The 14,295-nt window shown below is 42.2% G+C and overlaps 1 protein-coding gene across 1 annotated transcript in view; it reads left to right on the top strand.

Moving 5' to 3' along the window:
• Window positions 1–13,965, top strand: part of LOC145397155 (putative glutamate receptor) — a 69,161-nt gene extending 55,196 nt beyond the window's left edge. Inside the window, exons 11-12 of the mRNA XM_080270353.1 lie at window positions 13,642–13,741; window positions 13,944–13,965. Of these exons, the coding sequence (XP_080126479.1) occupies window positions 13,642–13,741; window positions 13,944–13,965 (122 nt within the window). The remainder of the gene's footprint in view (window positions 1–13,641; window positions 13,742–13,943) is intronic.
• Window positions 13,966–14,295: the final 330 nt, after the last annotated feature.

Genomic DNA, 14,295 nt, shown 5'->3' with positions numbered 1-14,295 from the left:
GAGAGAGAGAGAGAGAGAGAGAGAGAGAGAGAGAGAGAGAGAGAGAGAGAGAGAGTTTTGTGATACCAACTCTAACGTACGGAAGTGAAGCTTGGACATTGTTGGAAGGACACAAGTCAAGAGTGAGAGCAGTGGAAATGAGTTATTTAAGAGGAGCCTGTGGAGTCACGTGGAGAGACAGGCTGACGAATGAGGATATAAAGGAGCGTTGTGGTGTGGATGTGGATGTGATAGGAAGCGTTATGAGGAACACACTGAGGTGGTTTGGCCATGTGGAGAGGATGGAGGGTGAAAGACTGACGAAGAGAGTGTATGTGAGTGAGGTGGAGGGAGGAAGAGGGAGGGGGAGGCCGAGGGGGAGATGGAGGGATGGGGTGGAGAGGTATATGAGAGAGGGGTGTGTGAGTTGGGAGCAGGGCAGTGAAATGGCGGGGGACAGGGCGACTTGGAGGCGATTTGTTTGTGGCCACCCCAAACGGGATTGAGGCGTCTGGCAATATATATATATATATATATATATATATATATATAGTCAGGTCAGGTGCGGGTAAGGGGATGGGTCTGTTATGATGTGGCAGGGGTAAACCAGTTCTGCTGTCGGGCCCTGCTGTGGATGTCACTGCTTGCATTGCGCAGTTGACCCTTGTGCGGTGTGATGCGGTGAGGATCTGTCCGTTCTCCCCTTTGGGGCTAAGATGCGAATGAATGTGTTTGAATGGATGAGTAAATGGAGAGTGTGTCGTCCTGTCTCGGCTACCTCCCTTTCATTGGGGGAAGCAGCCTAGGTATATATATATATATATATATATATATATATATATATATATATATATATATATATATATATATATATATATATATATATATATATATATATAATATGGATGGGGTGATGAGAGAAGTAAAAACACGAGTAATGGAGAGAGGGATGGCGTTGGTAATGAATGGTGATGGATGGAATATCTCAAATTTGTTGTATGCTGATGATGCAGGACTGCTTGCAAGTACCAGACAAGAACTTGGTAGGCTAGTGCAGAGTTTTGCTGATGTCTGTAAGCGTCGTGCCTTGAGAGTAAATGTAGAAAAGAGTAAAGTGATGGTTATTGAGAGGGAAGGTGACTCCCAGTGGGATGTAACAGTGAATGGAGAGAGACTGGAGTTGGTGAGAGAGTTCAAATATCTGGGTACAGTGATAGAAAACAGAGGAAAATGTACAAAGGAAGTTGAAAGTAGAGTGACACAAGGAAGAAACGTAGCTGGTGCAATGAAGGCCTTGATAAGAAACAGAGGCTCGAGTGTTGCAGCTGCACGAGGCTTACATGAAGGAGTGTTAGTGCCAACTTTAACATTTGAATGTGAGACTATGGTGTGGCATGAAAATGAAAAATCAAGAGTAAGAGCAGTGGAAATGGGACTGCTGAGGGATGTATGTGGAGTACAGAGGGTGGATAGGATACGAAATAATGTGATTCGTGAAAGATGTGGAGTGAGGAAGTCTGTGGACACTGGAATCGAAGAGAGTGTACCGAGATGGTATGGTCATGTGGAAAGAATGGATAACAATAAAGTGGTGAAAAAGGTATATCTGAGCGAATTAGAAGGAAAGAGGAGGCGAGGTAGGCCAAGGAGTAGGTGGAGAGATATGGTGGATGAATGTGTGAGGAAGAGAGGTTTGGAAGTTGGTGAGGCTAGGGAATTGACTGGAGATCGAGCTGGCTGGATGAATGTTGTAAGGAGAAGTGCATGATCAGGGATTCTGGCACCCCTTTTTAACATGGCAGCATTTGGATTGACTCTATGGGATATGAGTTGGTGAAGCTACAGAAAATGATGAATGTTTTTGGCGTATCCGATAGAACCAGGATTCCAAGGGCTTGAATGATGAGTGCTTGGAAGCGTGGCTCATTGGATTGGGCAAATTTTGGCTGTCTGGACATTGCTACTCCTCACCCTGCCCAAGGGTTGGAAAGGAGGTCCGGATGATGATGATAGTGATGATGATATACAGTAGTATGAAATTTTATTCACTGTGTAAAGTTAATGATTCATACTCCTTTATGGCCTGATACGCTGCTCTTGTGCTCTGACCGTCATTTTTACTTAATTTAATTTCTGTCTCTGTCGCCTTTTCATCATATAGTCTCCTCTTATCACGTCTAATGAGTCTTTTTACTTCAGAATGTAAACTCCAGTACTTTGCCCTCAGTACACAGGAACAGACACCTACTGTTCCTAGCTATCAGGGAGGGAAGGAAAGTGAGAAACTAGCTAGCCTAACGCACACCAGACGGGTGAAACAAAAAAAGAAGCAAATTGCCGGAAAGGCAGCCCTAGGAAGCTAGAGGAGAGCTCAGCAGCACACAACCTCACTCTCCACTACCATGCATAAAAGTGGGGCAGCCTTACAATCTGGAGGAGAGTCCAGCACACGTCCGTTCTCTCTGCAGCCATGCATAAAAGTCCCCCTCCCACTGTTTTGTGAGGAGTGTACCTTTTTTTTTTTTTGGTTTATTATTTTCTGCCCTATCGACCATTGGGGCCAAAGCCCCTGGTCATATATATATATATATATATATATATATATATATATATATATATATATATATATATATATATATATATTTACACACACACACACACACTTCCATGCATATATACAGACACACTTTCATGCACACGTACATATATATATATATATATATATATATATATATATATATATATATATATATATATATATATATATATATATATATATATATATATATATAATTTTTATTTTATTTGTTTTTATTTCATTTTTATGATTTTTAAATTTTTTATATTATTTGACCTTACATTATCCATAAACATAAATACCTAATCTAAAGACCCTAAAACTAATCACCTAACAGACAAATCCCTAACCTATACTAAATCCTACAGAGGCAAATAGCTAGACATACACTAATGGTAAAAATACCTCGACTAACAGAACACCATCGACTGCAGATATGTAATGCCTCTCTACATTACATACCTGCACTCATCACCTGGTAACTGTCAGTCGAAGCACAACCTAATATAGGGGACATCAATATATGAAAGAGAACCAAACGAGTCAGGAACATTTCCTTATACGTCAGCTGTCAGCCCTAATTAGAACAACTTAAACAAGGTAGTAGAAGGTGTTTACATAACATGTACAGAAAGTGAAGGACCTCGCCCAACAGACCACCATCGACTGCAACTGCCCAATACCTTTCCATATTGCACACTCACACTCATCAGCTGGTGACTCAGTCGAGGAACGGGGTTTAATGTAGGGGACATCAATATTAGAAATAGATCAGTGGGAAGGAGGAACTATTTCAAATATGTCAACTGTCAACCCTAATTAATAGTACAATATATACATAATTACAGTCGATAAAAAACAAAACCATATAGTAAAAAAGTCACATCGCTGTGATCAGTCCAGTCTCTCTCAAGAAAGCCATCAATTTATCAGTCATAACAATGTCCCCATCACCCAGGATGGTGGAAAGGGTGAAGGGGACGTCTGCTGCGCCGCAGTAATTTATAAGAGAAGCGTGTTCACGAATAAATCACCGACAGCGCAGGATATGACTGACAGATAACAACACATTACAGATGTCACGGTGTGGTGGGAATCGCTTTTCCATATAAGGTTTCATGTGCGTGAGCATGGTGGCATTGAGCTGTAGTCGTGGCAACACTTTTCCTTCCAGACGACTGGGACGGTTGGCAGTGGCCCAGTCGCCCAGGTACGGGATACACGTTCGAATATTTAGTCTGGTCCACTGACCTTGCCACAGAAGATTTATTTATTTCTTTCCGAGAGCGAGACTCAACCATAGATCACGAGGAACGTCCCAAGTCTCCTCGAGCTCTACAGCCGACTTTGCAAGTAAGTCAGCCTGCTCATTGCCGTAGATGTGACAATGACCAGGCACCCAGATCAGCGTGAATGACTTGTTGCATGAATGCAACTTACTAACAATGCGGCCCTGGATCTTGTTCGAGTCCGTAGTACAAGATGCAATTGTCTGAAGGGCTGACTTCGAGTCTGAAAATATGACAAATGAGTCATGCTGAGAATTGAGAGCATAGTCTATGGCTTTGTCAATAGCAAAAAGTTCGGATGTAAACACAGATGTATGAGTCGGCAACCGATACCTGAGGGCACATTCAGTCGACCATACACTAGCACCCACACATTCACTCGACTTGGAGCCATCGGTGTACAATTGGTGGGACCCCAAGTGATGAATGATGATGTTACAAAACAAGTGGTGGACCTTCGTCTCCGGCGCCTGGGCCTTTGGTGCTGGGAGCCATGATACATCAACAGTAAAGCCGGGTGGCTCCCAAGGTGCTATATTTTTAAACACCAACTTGTCACAGTCACTGAGGTCCAGACCAAGCTCCTGAGCTGGTAAGTGGAGGCGAATGGCAAGTGGCCGACACCCCCCCCACAGAGGGTGGTGGTATTGATGCAGGGGGGTACAGGCCACATTGCCGATATTGCTTTTCCTCAGTGTTCTGAGGCCATAGGACCAAGCCAAGTGGTCGGGGCAAATACGGAGGGGAGGCACATTTGCCTCCACTTCCATAAGAGCTACACGGGTAACCGGATGGCTCCAAGACACATTCGCAAACATTTATTCTGCAACACATCCAGTCCTTTCAGTCTGGCATCAAATTTCGAGCCATACACCTGTGTGCCATAGTCTAGCTTCAATCGAATAAGGGACTTATACACCATTAACCCGCCCCATCCCGGAGATGTGAATTCACGTTCTCACATGATGTGCACTCATATCCCGGAGACGTAAATTAACGCGGCAACATTGCAAGGTCCCTAATTTGCACAATTTTCAATTTGATTTGCACATTTTTAAATTTTTGTGAATGATTTTTGGCACGTATACACGGGACACCTTCCTCTACAAGATGCCAGGCAGGGACAATGCCTTACCCAGCATGACCTCCTCCCCCCCCTGCATGCCCTTTTCTCAGCAATTCACCTGTTATCAGTGACCTGGCCAGTAAAGCCATGTCATGCCATGGTACGAAATTCAGGGCCAGAGTGATTCCCTGATCGATGACAATGTGGAGGACAAATATTAGAGGAAGAAATAGTCAGAAATGATGATCAGGTAATGTGGCCAAAAAAGGTCAGGAATGGTGATGAGTTAGTGAGTGACACAATGCTTATAATGCCTATATTACCGTTTGAAAACCAATATACACTCGTACTACATGTAAATTCGTACCAAATAAATACCGTTTATGAGTGGTGTGGAATAGTTATCCTCCCATAGAACTCGTTTTCTTTGCAGCCAGCCTGATAGAAAACCCTGTAAGGTAAGGAGGTACTCCTACCTGGATCGAGTATTTTAAACCTCAGGTGAGCGATTTCTCTATGAATTTTCGATGTTTCTCACCAAAAAGCAGATGTTTGAGCCAAAAAAAAAAAAAGACCAAAAAATGTCGGGATGGGGCGTACCACTGCCCAGAAAACGTCAGGATGGGGGGGGGGTTAATAAAGATTTTCTGTCGGCACCCCATGTAGTACCCGCTAGGTACTTGAGGACATTTACTGATTGATCACAATGTGCAAGCAAATTATTAACATGAATTTTGAAGTTCAAATGACGATCAAAATGTACTCCCCAAAACTTTACAGAATTTTGAAAAGGTACTACCTGATTATCCAAAGTTAAGCACAAATTAGGTACGTTATGATTAGTGAAGACTACAGTGGCACACATAGGGAAGGAAAACTTAAATCTCCACTGCAAGGCCCATTGGTGGACGGAATCAAGGGCTTCTTGAATTCGCCAAGCCGAAAATTGTGCATTATGGGAAATGTGCCATATTGCACAATTGTCAGCTAGAGCGAGTATTTAAGATTCCTCAGGATGGGAGCTGATGAAAGAATATAATTGACCATAATACTAAATAAGGTGGGTCTAAGAACACTTCCCTGCGGCACCCCGTTTTCCTGGATATATATATCCGATGTTACATTACGGGGCAATTTGACAGAGAAAGTTCTGTCTCTTAAGAAATTTGAAATAAAAATAGGCAAATTTCCTCTTAAACCATAAGCATAGAGCTTCATTAGTATACCGTGTTGCCATGTCTTGTCATAGGCTTTATGGATGTCCAAGAACACCCCTATCATGAAATCTTTATTGGCAAATGCCTCTGCAATACAATGCTCGAAATTCATTAAATGATCTAGAGAACTTCTATATTTACGGAAGCCACATTGTTGATCATTTAACAAATTCTTCAACTCGAAAACAAAAATTAGCCTATTATTAACCATGCATTCCATGACCTTACATAGACAAGAAGTAAACACAATAGGATGAAATGAAGTGGGATTCATAAGACGACCAGCCTCCTTGGGTATCGGTATGACGTGCGCAAAGTGCCATGAGTTTGGGAACGTTCGAGATGCCCAAATCTCATTGTACAATGCTAATATCTTAATCAGATTGTCCTGATTAAGATGTTGGATCATACCGTACGTGATGGTGTCTGGTCCAGGGCTGATGTCTTTACAGGATTTAAGGGGAAGGAGCAGTTCATCTAGCGTAAACTCTTGGTTGTAGGGGGAGTCTACGTCTTCTGTGGCAAAGTCTATTAATTGTAGCTCAGCCGTGCATTGATGATGTTGGAAACGCTGGTCATAATTGGCTGAGCTACTTATGTGGGAAAAACTCCTGGCGAGGATGTTAGCAACGTCCACGGGCTTGTCAAAGATGGTGTTATTCACCTGCAGGGTGGTGATAGGGAAGTATGGGCCTTTATTATTTAATATTCTTATGGTGGACCAGACTTTACTTAATGGTGTTGTACGAGTCACCGTGGACACAAAGGACCACCAGGAGTCACGTTTGGCCCTTTTTATTATTCTCCTTGCCTCAGCCCGTGCCTGTTTGTATGCAATAAAATTTTCCTCAGTAGGCTGACTATAAAAAATCCTGTATCTCCTATTGCGTTTTCTTAATGCTTGTCGGCAATCCGGCGTCCACCAATGTGTTCTATGCTTCGCATGAACTGTAGAAGTCTTGGGAATAGCAGCCTCAGCTGTGTGTAATATGTAAGTAGTTACATTTTCGACCTTACCATCTATGGTCTCCCCAGATATATCTAAACTGGTGATCCTTGAGAACCCCAATCTGCTTTCTTATAGTTAAATTTTGGAGGTGGAGGGTCCGAAACGATGTCGCGTGTATAAGAAAGACAGATGGGTAAATGATCACTTCCCAAGGAGTCGTCATAAGGGTCCAGCAAGAAATCTTGATGTATACCAGGGGAGGCCAAAGATAAGTCAATGACCGAAAAGTTACCAGTACGATCATCTACATGAGTCGCCCTGCCATTCGTTCAGAAGACAGAAGTTGGATTGTAGTATTAGGTCGGCCACTTGCTCCCCACGACCATCGATCCTCAAGCTACCCCCATTGATAGTGATGGGCGTTAAAATCGCCCAACACTAACATGTTGCCAGGAAGATGGTCAAATAGTGAATTTAAAGCATCACTATCAATGGGGCCATGTGGAGGACAGTACAGAGAGCAAATAGACAGATACGTGTTATTAAATTTTACTCTGCACGCGACAGCTTCCAGAGTAGAATTTAGAATCACTTCCGTTTGTGGGTGTGATTTCTGTGTGTATATGGCAACTCCATGACCTTCATATCTTCTATACGAATGGTAGTGTTGGAACTGTGGAGGATCAGGATGATCCTCCAGGCGCATCTCATGTGAACAAACAACGTCTGGCCTGTGTATAGAAAGCAAGATTGCCATATTTTGCAATTTATTTCCAACACCTCTACAATTCCACTGTAATATAGTGAAAGCGACGGTTTAAGATTTATGAGGGTGGCCAGTGCCCTTAGTTTTTTATGCCGTCCGCCAACAGGCGAGTGGCTACCGGGGGACCTTTCCCGGTGCTTGTTCATGGAGACCTCCGTATTCTCGTCTATAACAAGGCTCCCAGACTCCACCGAGGAAGAGCTATTCTTTCTCTCCCTCGATGGAGCAGGAACGGGAAGGACATGAGGACATGCCGGCTTGGTGAGGGTGGTCAGATTCATCTTATCAGACTTGTCGGACTTCGATTTTGCCCACACCGACTGCGAAGGAGCAGTGGCAGCCTGAGAGTAGGAAGTAACAACAGGGATGTCTGTAAGAGAGTTGGAGTGTACAGGAGGCTTAGACTGAGAGGTAGGGCGTGGGGCATGAGAAGCGAATGTAAGGTCAGTCTGCGTTTCCACGGTGCACATCACGGAACAGGACACAACCGCCGATGCATAGGAGATATTAGGCTTGGAAGTTGCATGCATCTCCTTCACCTTCTTCCTAGCATCGTAGAAGGAAATGCCCTTTGTCGCTTTCACTGTGCAGACTTCCTTCTCCTCCTTCCACTTGGGATAACCCCTCGAGGAAGTGGAGTGAGCATCTTTGCAGTGAAAGCAGCACTCAGTCTCGGATGTACAGTTGTCAGCAGAGTGACCTACAGCTGCGCACTTGCCACACACTAAATTGGAAGGCCGACAAGTCTTTTCGTCGTGTCCATAGAGCTGACATTTTGAGCAACGAAGGGGATTGGGAATGTACGGTCTGACATTTACAATTTCATATCCTACTTTCACATTTGTAGGTAGAGATATTTTTCCAAAAGTCAAGACTACTGTGGCTGTCTTCGTCCTTACGCCTACCTGAAAACTGGTGATAAAACGGGTATCAATGACATCCTGCTGAGCAAGTTCCTGTATGATCTCTTTCTCACTCATCACCATGAGATCCCTGCAAGTGATAAACCCCTTGCAGGAATTCATGGATGTTGGGATCTTGGCCTCGACATCATGGCAGTAAAACTTGCTCAGCTTCAGCAAGTCTTTAACCTGAGAGGAGTTGAAAGTCTTTACTAGGAGGTGTCCACTTCCAAGTTTTTTTTACTTGTTCCACCTCTCCCGCACAGTGGTCAATCACCTTCTTGACAGTGAAGGGACTGAGTCTGGACAGGGGAGTGGAACCTAGAGCATGAAGTGTCACGTAGGTCGCATTCGCCACGGGAACGTCAAGTGGGGATCGAGTCTGGCGTCTGTCAGTCTGGGGCCGGTCGGTCACGGTAAGGTTATTGTCGTCAGGACTACCTCCCCCCTGAAGGGGGTGGAAGGCAGTAGGGGCGTTCGCCATAGGTACAACTTCCCCCTCGCGGGAGAAGTGGGAAGAAAGAGAAAAACGAGCAAGGGACTAAGTACCTGCGAAAGACACACCTAGTCTGTGATTCCCCTCTCAAACCACTCTCGGGAGGTGCGCCTGTGTATAACTCACCCCAGAGCGATCAGTGGGGGGTACACTCCAGAGGTGAGTAAGCAAAGGCAATCTCAGTAAGTAGATATAGACACCTACTATATCTACAAAGGACAGAGAGGAATATTAGAACTAGCTAACCTAACTTTTATTCTGCTAATTACAAAACTAATCCGGGTGAGGCAGCCCTGAAAGCTAGAGGAGAGCCAGCAAAACACGTCCGTACTCCCCACGACCATGCATCAAAGTCCCCCCCCCCCCCCCGAGTGTACATGTAACTGGTGTTTAGGTGGTTCAAAGGTTCGAACCATTATTGATCCAAGAATGGATTCGCATGCTGTTATCATACAGTAGTATGAAATTTTATTTATTAAGTAAAGTTAATGATTCATACTGTTTACTGTATTTGCTTCTCTATATATGTCGATAGTATATTGTTTTGATAGTTGAGCTGTGGTGAAGTCGCCCACAGACAGGGAGATCTTCCCCTACCCTCGGCCGAGACAGACGTCTCTTTTACATCTCCTCCCTGATTTTTGCTTTTCACTGGACCCTCTTAGGGCATCAGGTTTTGTGGTGCACCAGGTGTTGTGACGAGGACGAGGTGCTGACAACGAGTATTGGTTTTCTGGTGGTATGAGTTTTATTTTTTTGTCCATGATCGATTGTGTTACTCCTACCCACCATATGTGTCGTTGTGTCAGGGAGGGTGCTCGTTTTGCATCGTCCTGTATCTATTCATTGTAAAGTCATTCACTCTTTTCTTCTGTGCCATTGATTAAATTGTTACTCATTCCTATTTTTTTTTTTATTTGTTTTATGCGAATGATTAATATTAAATTGCTTGTATATTCCCTGTTCTGAATGAGGACTAGGTTCTTATGCGCAGCTGGAGGGTGGCTGGCGAACCTTTTGTTTGATTAAGACAATACAGAGAACTTAACCTTTGCAATTGAGCCATTCTTGAATTTCGAAGGGTCGTGATTGTAACAGTGTGTGTGTGTGTGTGTGTGTGTGTGTGTGTGTGTGTGTGTGTGTGTGTGTGTGTGTGTGTGTGTGTGTGTGTGTGTGTGTGTGTGTGTGTGTGTGTGTGTGTGTGTGTGTGTGTGTGTGTGTGTGTGTGTGTGTGTGTGTGTGTGTGTGTGTGTGTGTGTGTGTGTGTGTGTGTGTGTGTGTGTGTGTGTGTGTGTGTGTGTGTGTGTGTGTGTGTGTGTGTGTGTGTGTGTGTGTGTGTGTGTGTGTGTGTGTGTGTGTGTGTGTGTGTGTGTGTGTGTGTGTGTGTGTGTGTGTGTGTGTGTGTGTGTGTGTGTGTGTGTGTGTGTGTGTGTGTGTGTGTGTGTGTGTGTGTGTGTGTTCTTACCTAATTGTTCTTACCTAATTGTATCTTTACAGGAATGAGTCAAGCTCGTACTGTCCCGTGTCTTAAACCATATATATCGTACATATCCTTAAATTTGTGAATTGTTTTGGCACACACTATTTCATTCGGTAATGCATTCCAATGATCAATTGCTCTGTTTGGGAAACTGAATTTCCTTACGTCTTTATCACCTCTCGTCTTATGCAGTTTTTTGCAGTGTCCTCTTGCTGATGCTTCCCCATATGTTAAGTAATCATTTATGTCTATTTTCTCCTTCCCTGATATGCATTTATATAGCATTATCATGTCACCTCTTTTCCTTCTCTCCTGTAGTGTTGGTAGATTCAGTTTATTTAGTCTTTCTTCGTAGCTTAGATCCCTTAAGCTTGGTATCCATCTTGTAGCGGCCCTCTGAACTTTTTCAATCTTATCTATGTGTTTTTTGAGATGAGATCTCCAGACTACTGATGCATATTCCAGGGTTGGCCTGATGAATGATGTTATTATCCTTCTTAGCATGTCTTCATTTACGTATGTGAATGCTATTCTCATATTTGCAAGCAGTGTATACATGTTCCGTACCTTCTCACGGATATGGTCAGCCGGAGATAGTCTGTTATTGATAATCACACCTAGGTCCTTCTCTCTTTCTGATGTGTGTAGGGTTTTATTTCCTAACGTATAATCCCAATCAGGTCTTTTACCACTTTTACCAAACTTGATTACATGACACTTGTCCACATTGAATTCCATTTGCCATGTATTACTCCATTCATGAAGTTTATTTAATTCTTCTTGTAGCTCTTTACAAGAGTCTGTGATAGTAATTCTCCTTTGTATTTTTGCATCATCTGCAAACATCTTTAGATAGCTTTCATTTCCAGTGTTACTGTCTATATCATTTATATACACTAAAAACATGATTGGTGCCAGCACTGAGCCCTGTGGTACTCCACTAGTCACTTCTTTCCGTGATGAGTAGTTTCCCCTTAGTACTGTTCTCAGTTCTCATTTTATGAGAAAATCTTGCATCCAACAAAACAGTTTGCCTCGAATTCCTCCTTGACGGTACAGTTTCCATAAAAGTCTTTGGTGTGGTACTGTGTCAAATGCTTTCTTGAAATCTAAATAGATACTGTCCACCCATCCTTCTCTTTCCTGTATTATGTCAGTTACTCTGTCATAGTAGCTCAGCAGATTAGTAACACATGATTTTCCTTTTCTGAAACCAAGCTGTCTTTCTGTTATCATATTGTGTTCTTCTCGATGATTTACCCAAGCTTTTCTTATAAGCTTTTCTAATACCTTGCTTACAACACTGGTCAGTGATACTGGTCGGTAGTTGAGTGGATTTTGTCTATTCCCTTTCTTGAATAAAGGGACAATATTTGCTTTCTTCCAAATATCAAGTAGTTTACCTTGACTTAAGGATTTCTTGAAAATTAAAAATAATGGTTTACATAACTCCTTTGCACATTCTCGTAGCATCCAACATGAAATTTCGTCAGGACCACTTGCTTTTCCTCTGTCTAATTTACTTAACTCCTCCTGTATTACTTTTTCTGATATTTGTATATCTGGTAGTATGTGTTGGCATGCATGTTCCACACAGTCCCTCTCAAAATTTTTTTCTTCTGTAAAAACTGATTGGAATTTCTTATTTAGTGCTTCACAAATATCTTTCTCTTGTGTATAGGTGATTCCCTCGTCCGTAATGGATTGTATTTTATCTTTTACTTTGGTTTTGCTTCTGATATAGCTGTAAAATAGCTTCGGTTCATCACTACTTTTATTTATGATATTCTCCTCAAACTGTTTTTGGGCTTCCCTCCTTATTCTTGTATAATCGTTTCTTGCCTGTTTGTAATTATTATATACCCTTTCACTATTGTGTTTTCTGTATCTTTTCCACAACAAATCTCTTCTCTCTTTTGATTTTTTACGTTCTGTATTGAACCATTTCTGTATTTTCTTATCTGCTTCTTTGTGCTGTGGGATGTACTTCTGGACTCCTATTTCATAAAATTCACAGAATTGTTTATATACAGCATTTAAATCTTGTCCTCTAAGCTCATTTTCCCAATCAACTTCTAAGAAATAATTCTTTAGGTCATGATAATTTCCCTTTTTATAGTTTAGACTTTTTTGTAACTTTCATTGCTGTTAACTATGTCATAAGTTATCGTGAAGTTGCAATTTAGTACTGCATGATCGCTTTTGCCGAATGGAGGGTGATATAATAAACTGTCAATATCATTTTCTTGCCTAGTAAATATGAGATCTAACACTGAAGGTACATCGAGTCCTCTTTATCTGGTGGTTTCCCTCACATGTTGCGTTAGGAAAACTCTTGCACGAGATCCAGGAGATTTTGGTCCCAACAACTTTCTTGGCTAGTTATATCTAGAGTATTCCAATTTATATTTGTATTAAAATCTCCAGTTAGTATAATTCTTTCCGATTTCTCTTCCATTTTATGTAGTAATGCTCTTAAACTCTGAATTGTACTCTCTGCCAGGTCCTCCTATTCGTCTCTTTCCCATGTGTTTGATCTGGGTGACATGTACATATTGGCTACAATTACTTTCCCTTCAGATGTGTTGATCTCTACTGCAATCAGTTCTACTTGTGAGGGTATATCTAGTTTTATTTCATTGACTTTTAGATTTTTCTTAGTTAATATTATAATTCCTCCTCCTTTTTTTAAGTTTCTATCTCTTCTCCATATATTATATTCCTCTAAGTTTAGTATGTCATTTGATATCCTTGGTGTTAATTTTGTTTCAGTTAGTGTGTGTGTGTGTGTGTGTGTGTGTGTGTGTGTGTGTGTGTGTGTGTGTGTGTGTGTGTGTGTTTGTATGTGATTGGAAAGGTCATATAGTATATTCGTGGCACTAATTTTGCCTATACTTAACTTTATCTTGGTGTCAACAGGAAAGTGTGACTTCTATCTAGCACGTGAGGAGTTCCTAACTTCGATGCTTGCCATGGCGGGGCCCAAGAACAGCCCACTCATCAACGCTGTCAGCCGCAGGTCAGTTATTATACATCAGTTTTATCTGCTTGGTCTGGTAAGTTACTCCTGAGTTGATTAAGATAATTCGACTTTACCAAAGTTAATAAAAGTTTTTTTTTCGATGAATAGGTTACAGGCTATTCTGTTTTTGCCTAATCTTGGTGTAAAACTGCCATCTCTGCATTTTGACTACGGAATTGTAATTGTTGATTATTACTAGAATTGTGGTCATGAAGGAGTAGTTACGTAAACAAAGCCACAAAAGGACGAAAATCTGGGCCAATATAATTTGAAAGGTTTATGGTAACACATTCATAATCACGTGTTTGCAGGATCATAACAGTGAGAGAAGCAGGTATCTACGACCACTGGATCAACAGCTACACCCCCAACATGACCACCTGCCTCAACCCACCCACAACCATGGCCGTCAGATCCTCACTCAGCCTATCCAATATATGGGTAACTTCCTCACTGTGCTTTAGTGAGCCATACTTTCTACTCATCCATCCATCTATCTGTCTGTCTGTTGTTCCATCCATTGATCGGACCCACGTATCCATCCATCAACG

The sequence above is a fragment of the Coenobita brevimanus genome, chromosome 40 (genome assembly GCF_032717465.1).
Source record: "Coenobita brevimanus isolate Jiangsu-jjx chromosome 40, ASM3271746v2, whole genome shotgun sequence".
Taxonomy (NCBI): Eukaryota; Metazoa; Arthropoda; class Malacostraca; order Decapoda; family Coenobitidae; genus Coenobita; species Coenobita brevimanus.
This window is presented reverse-complemented; position numbering and strand designations above follow the sequence as displayed.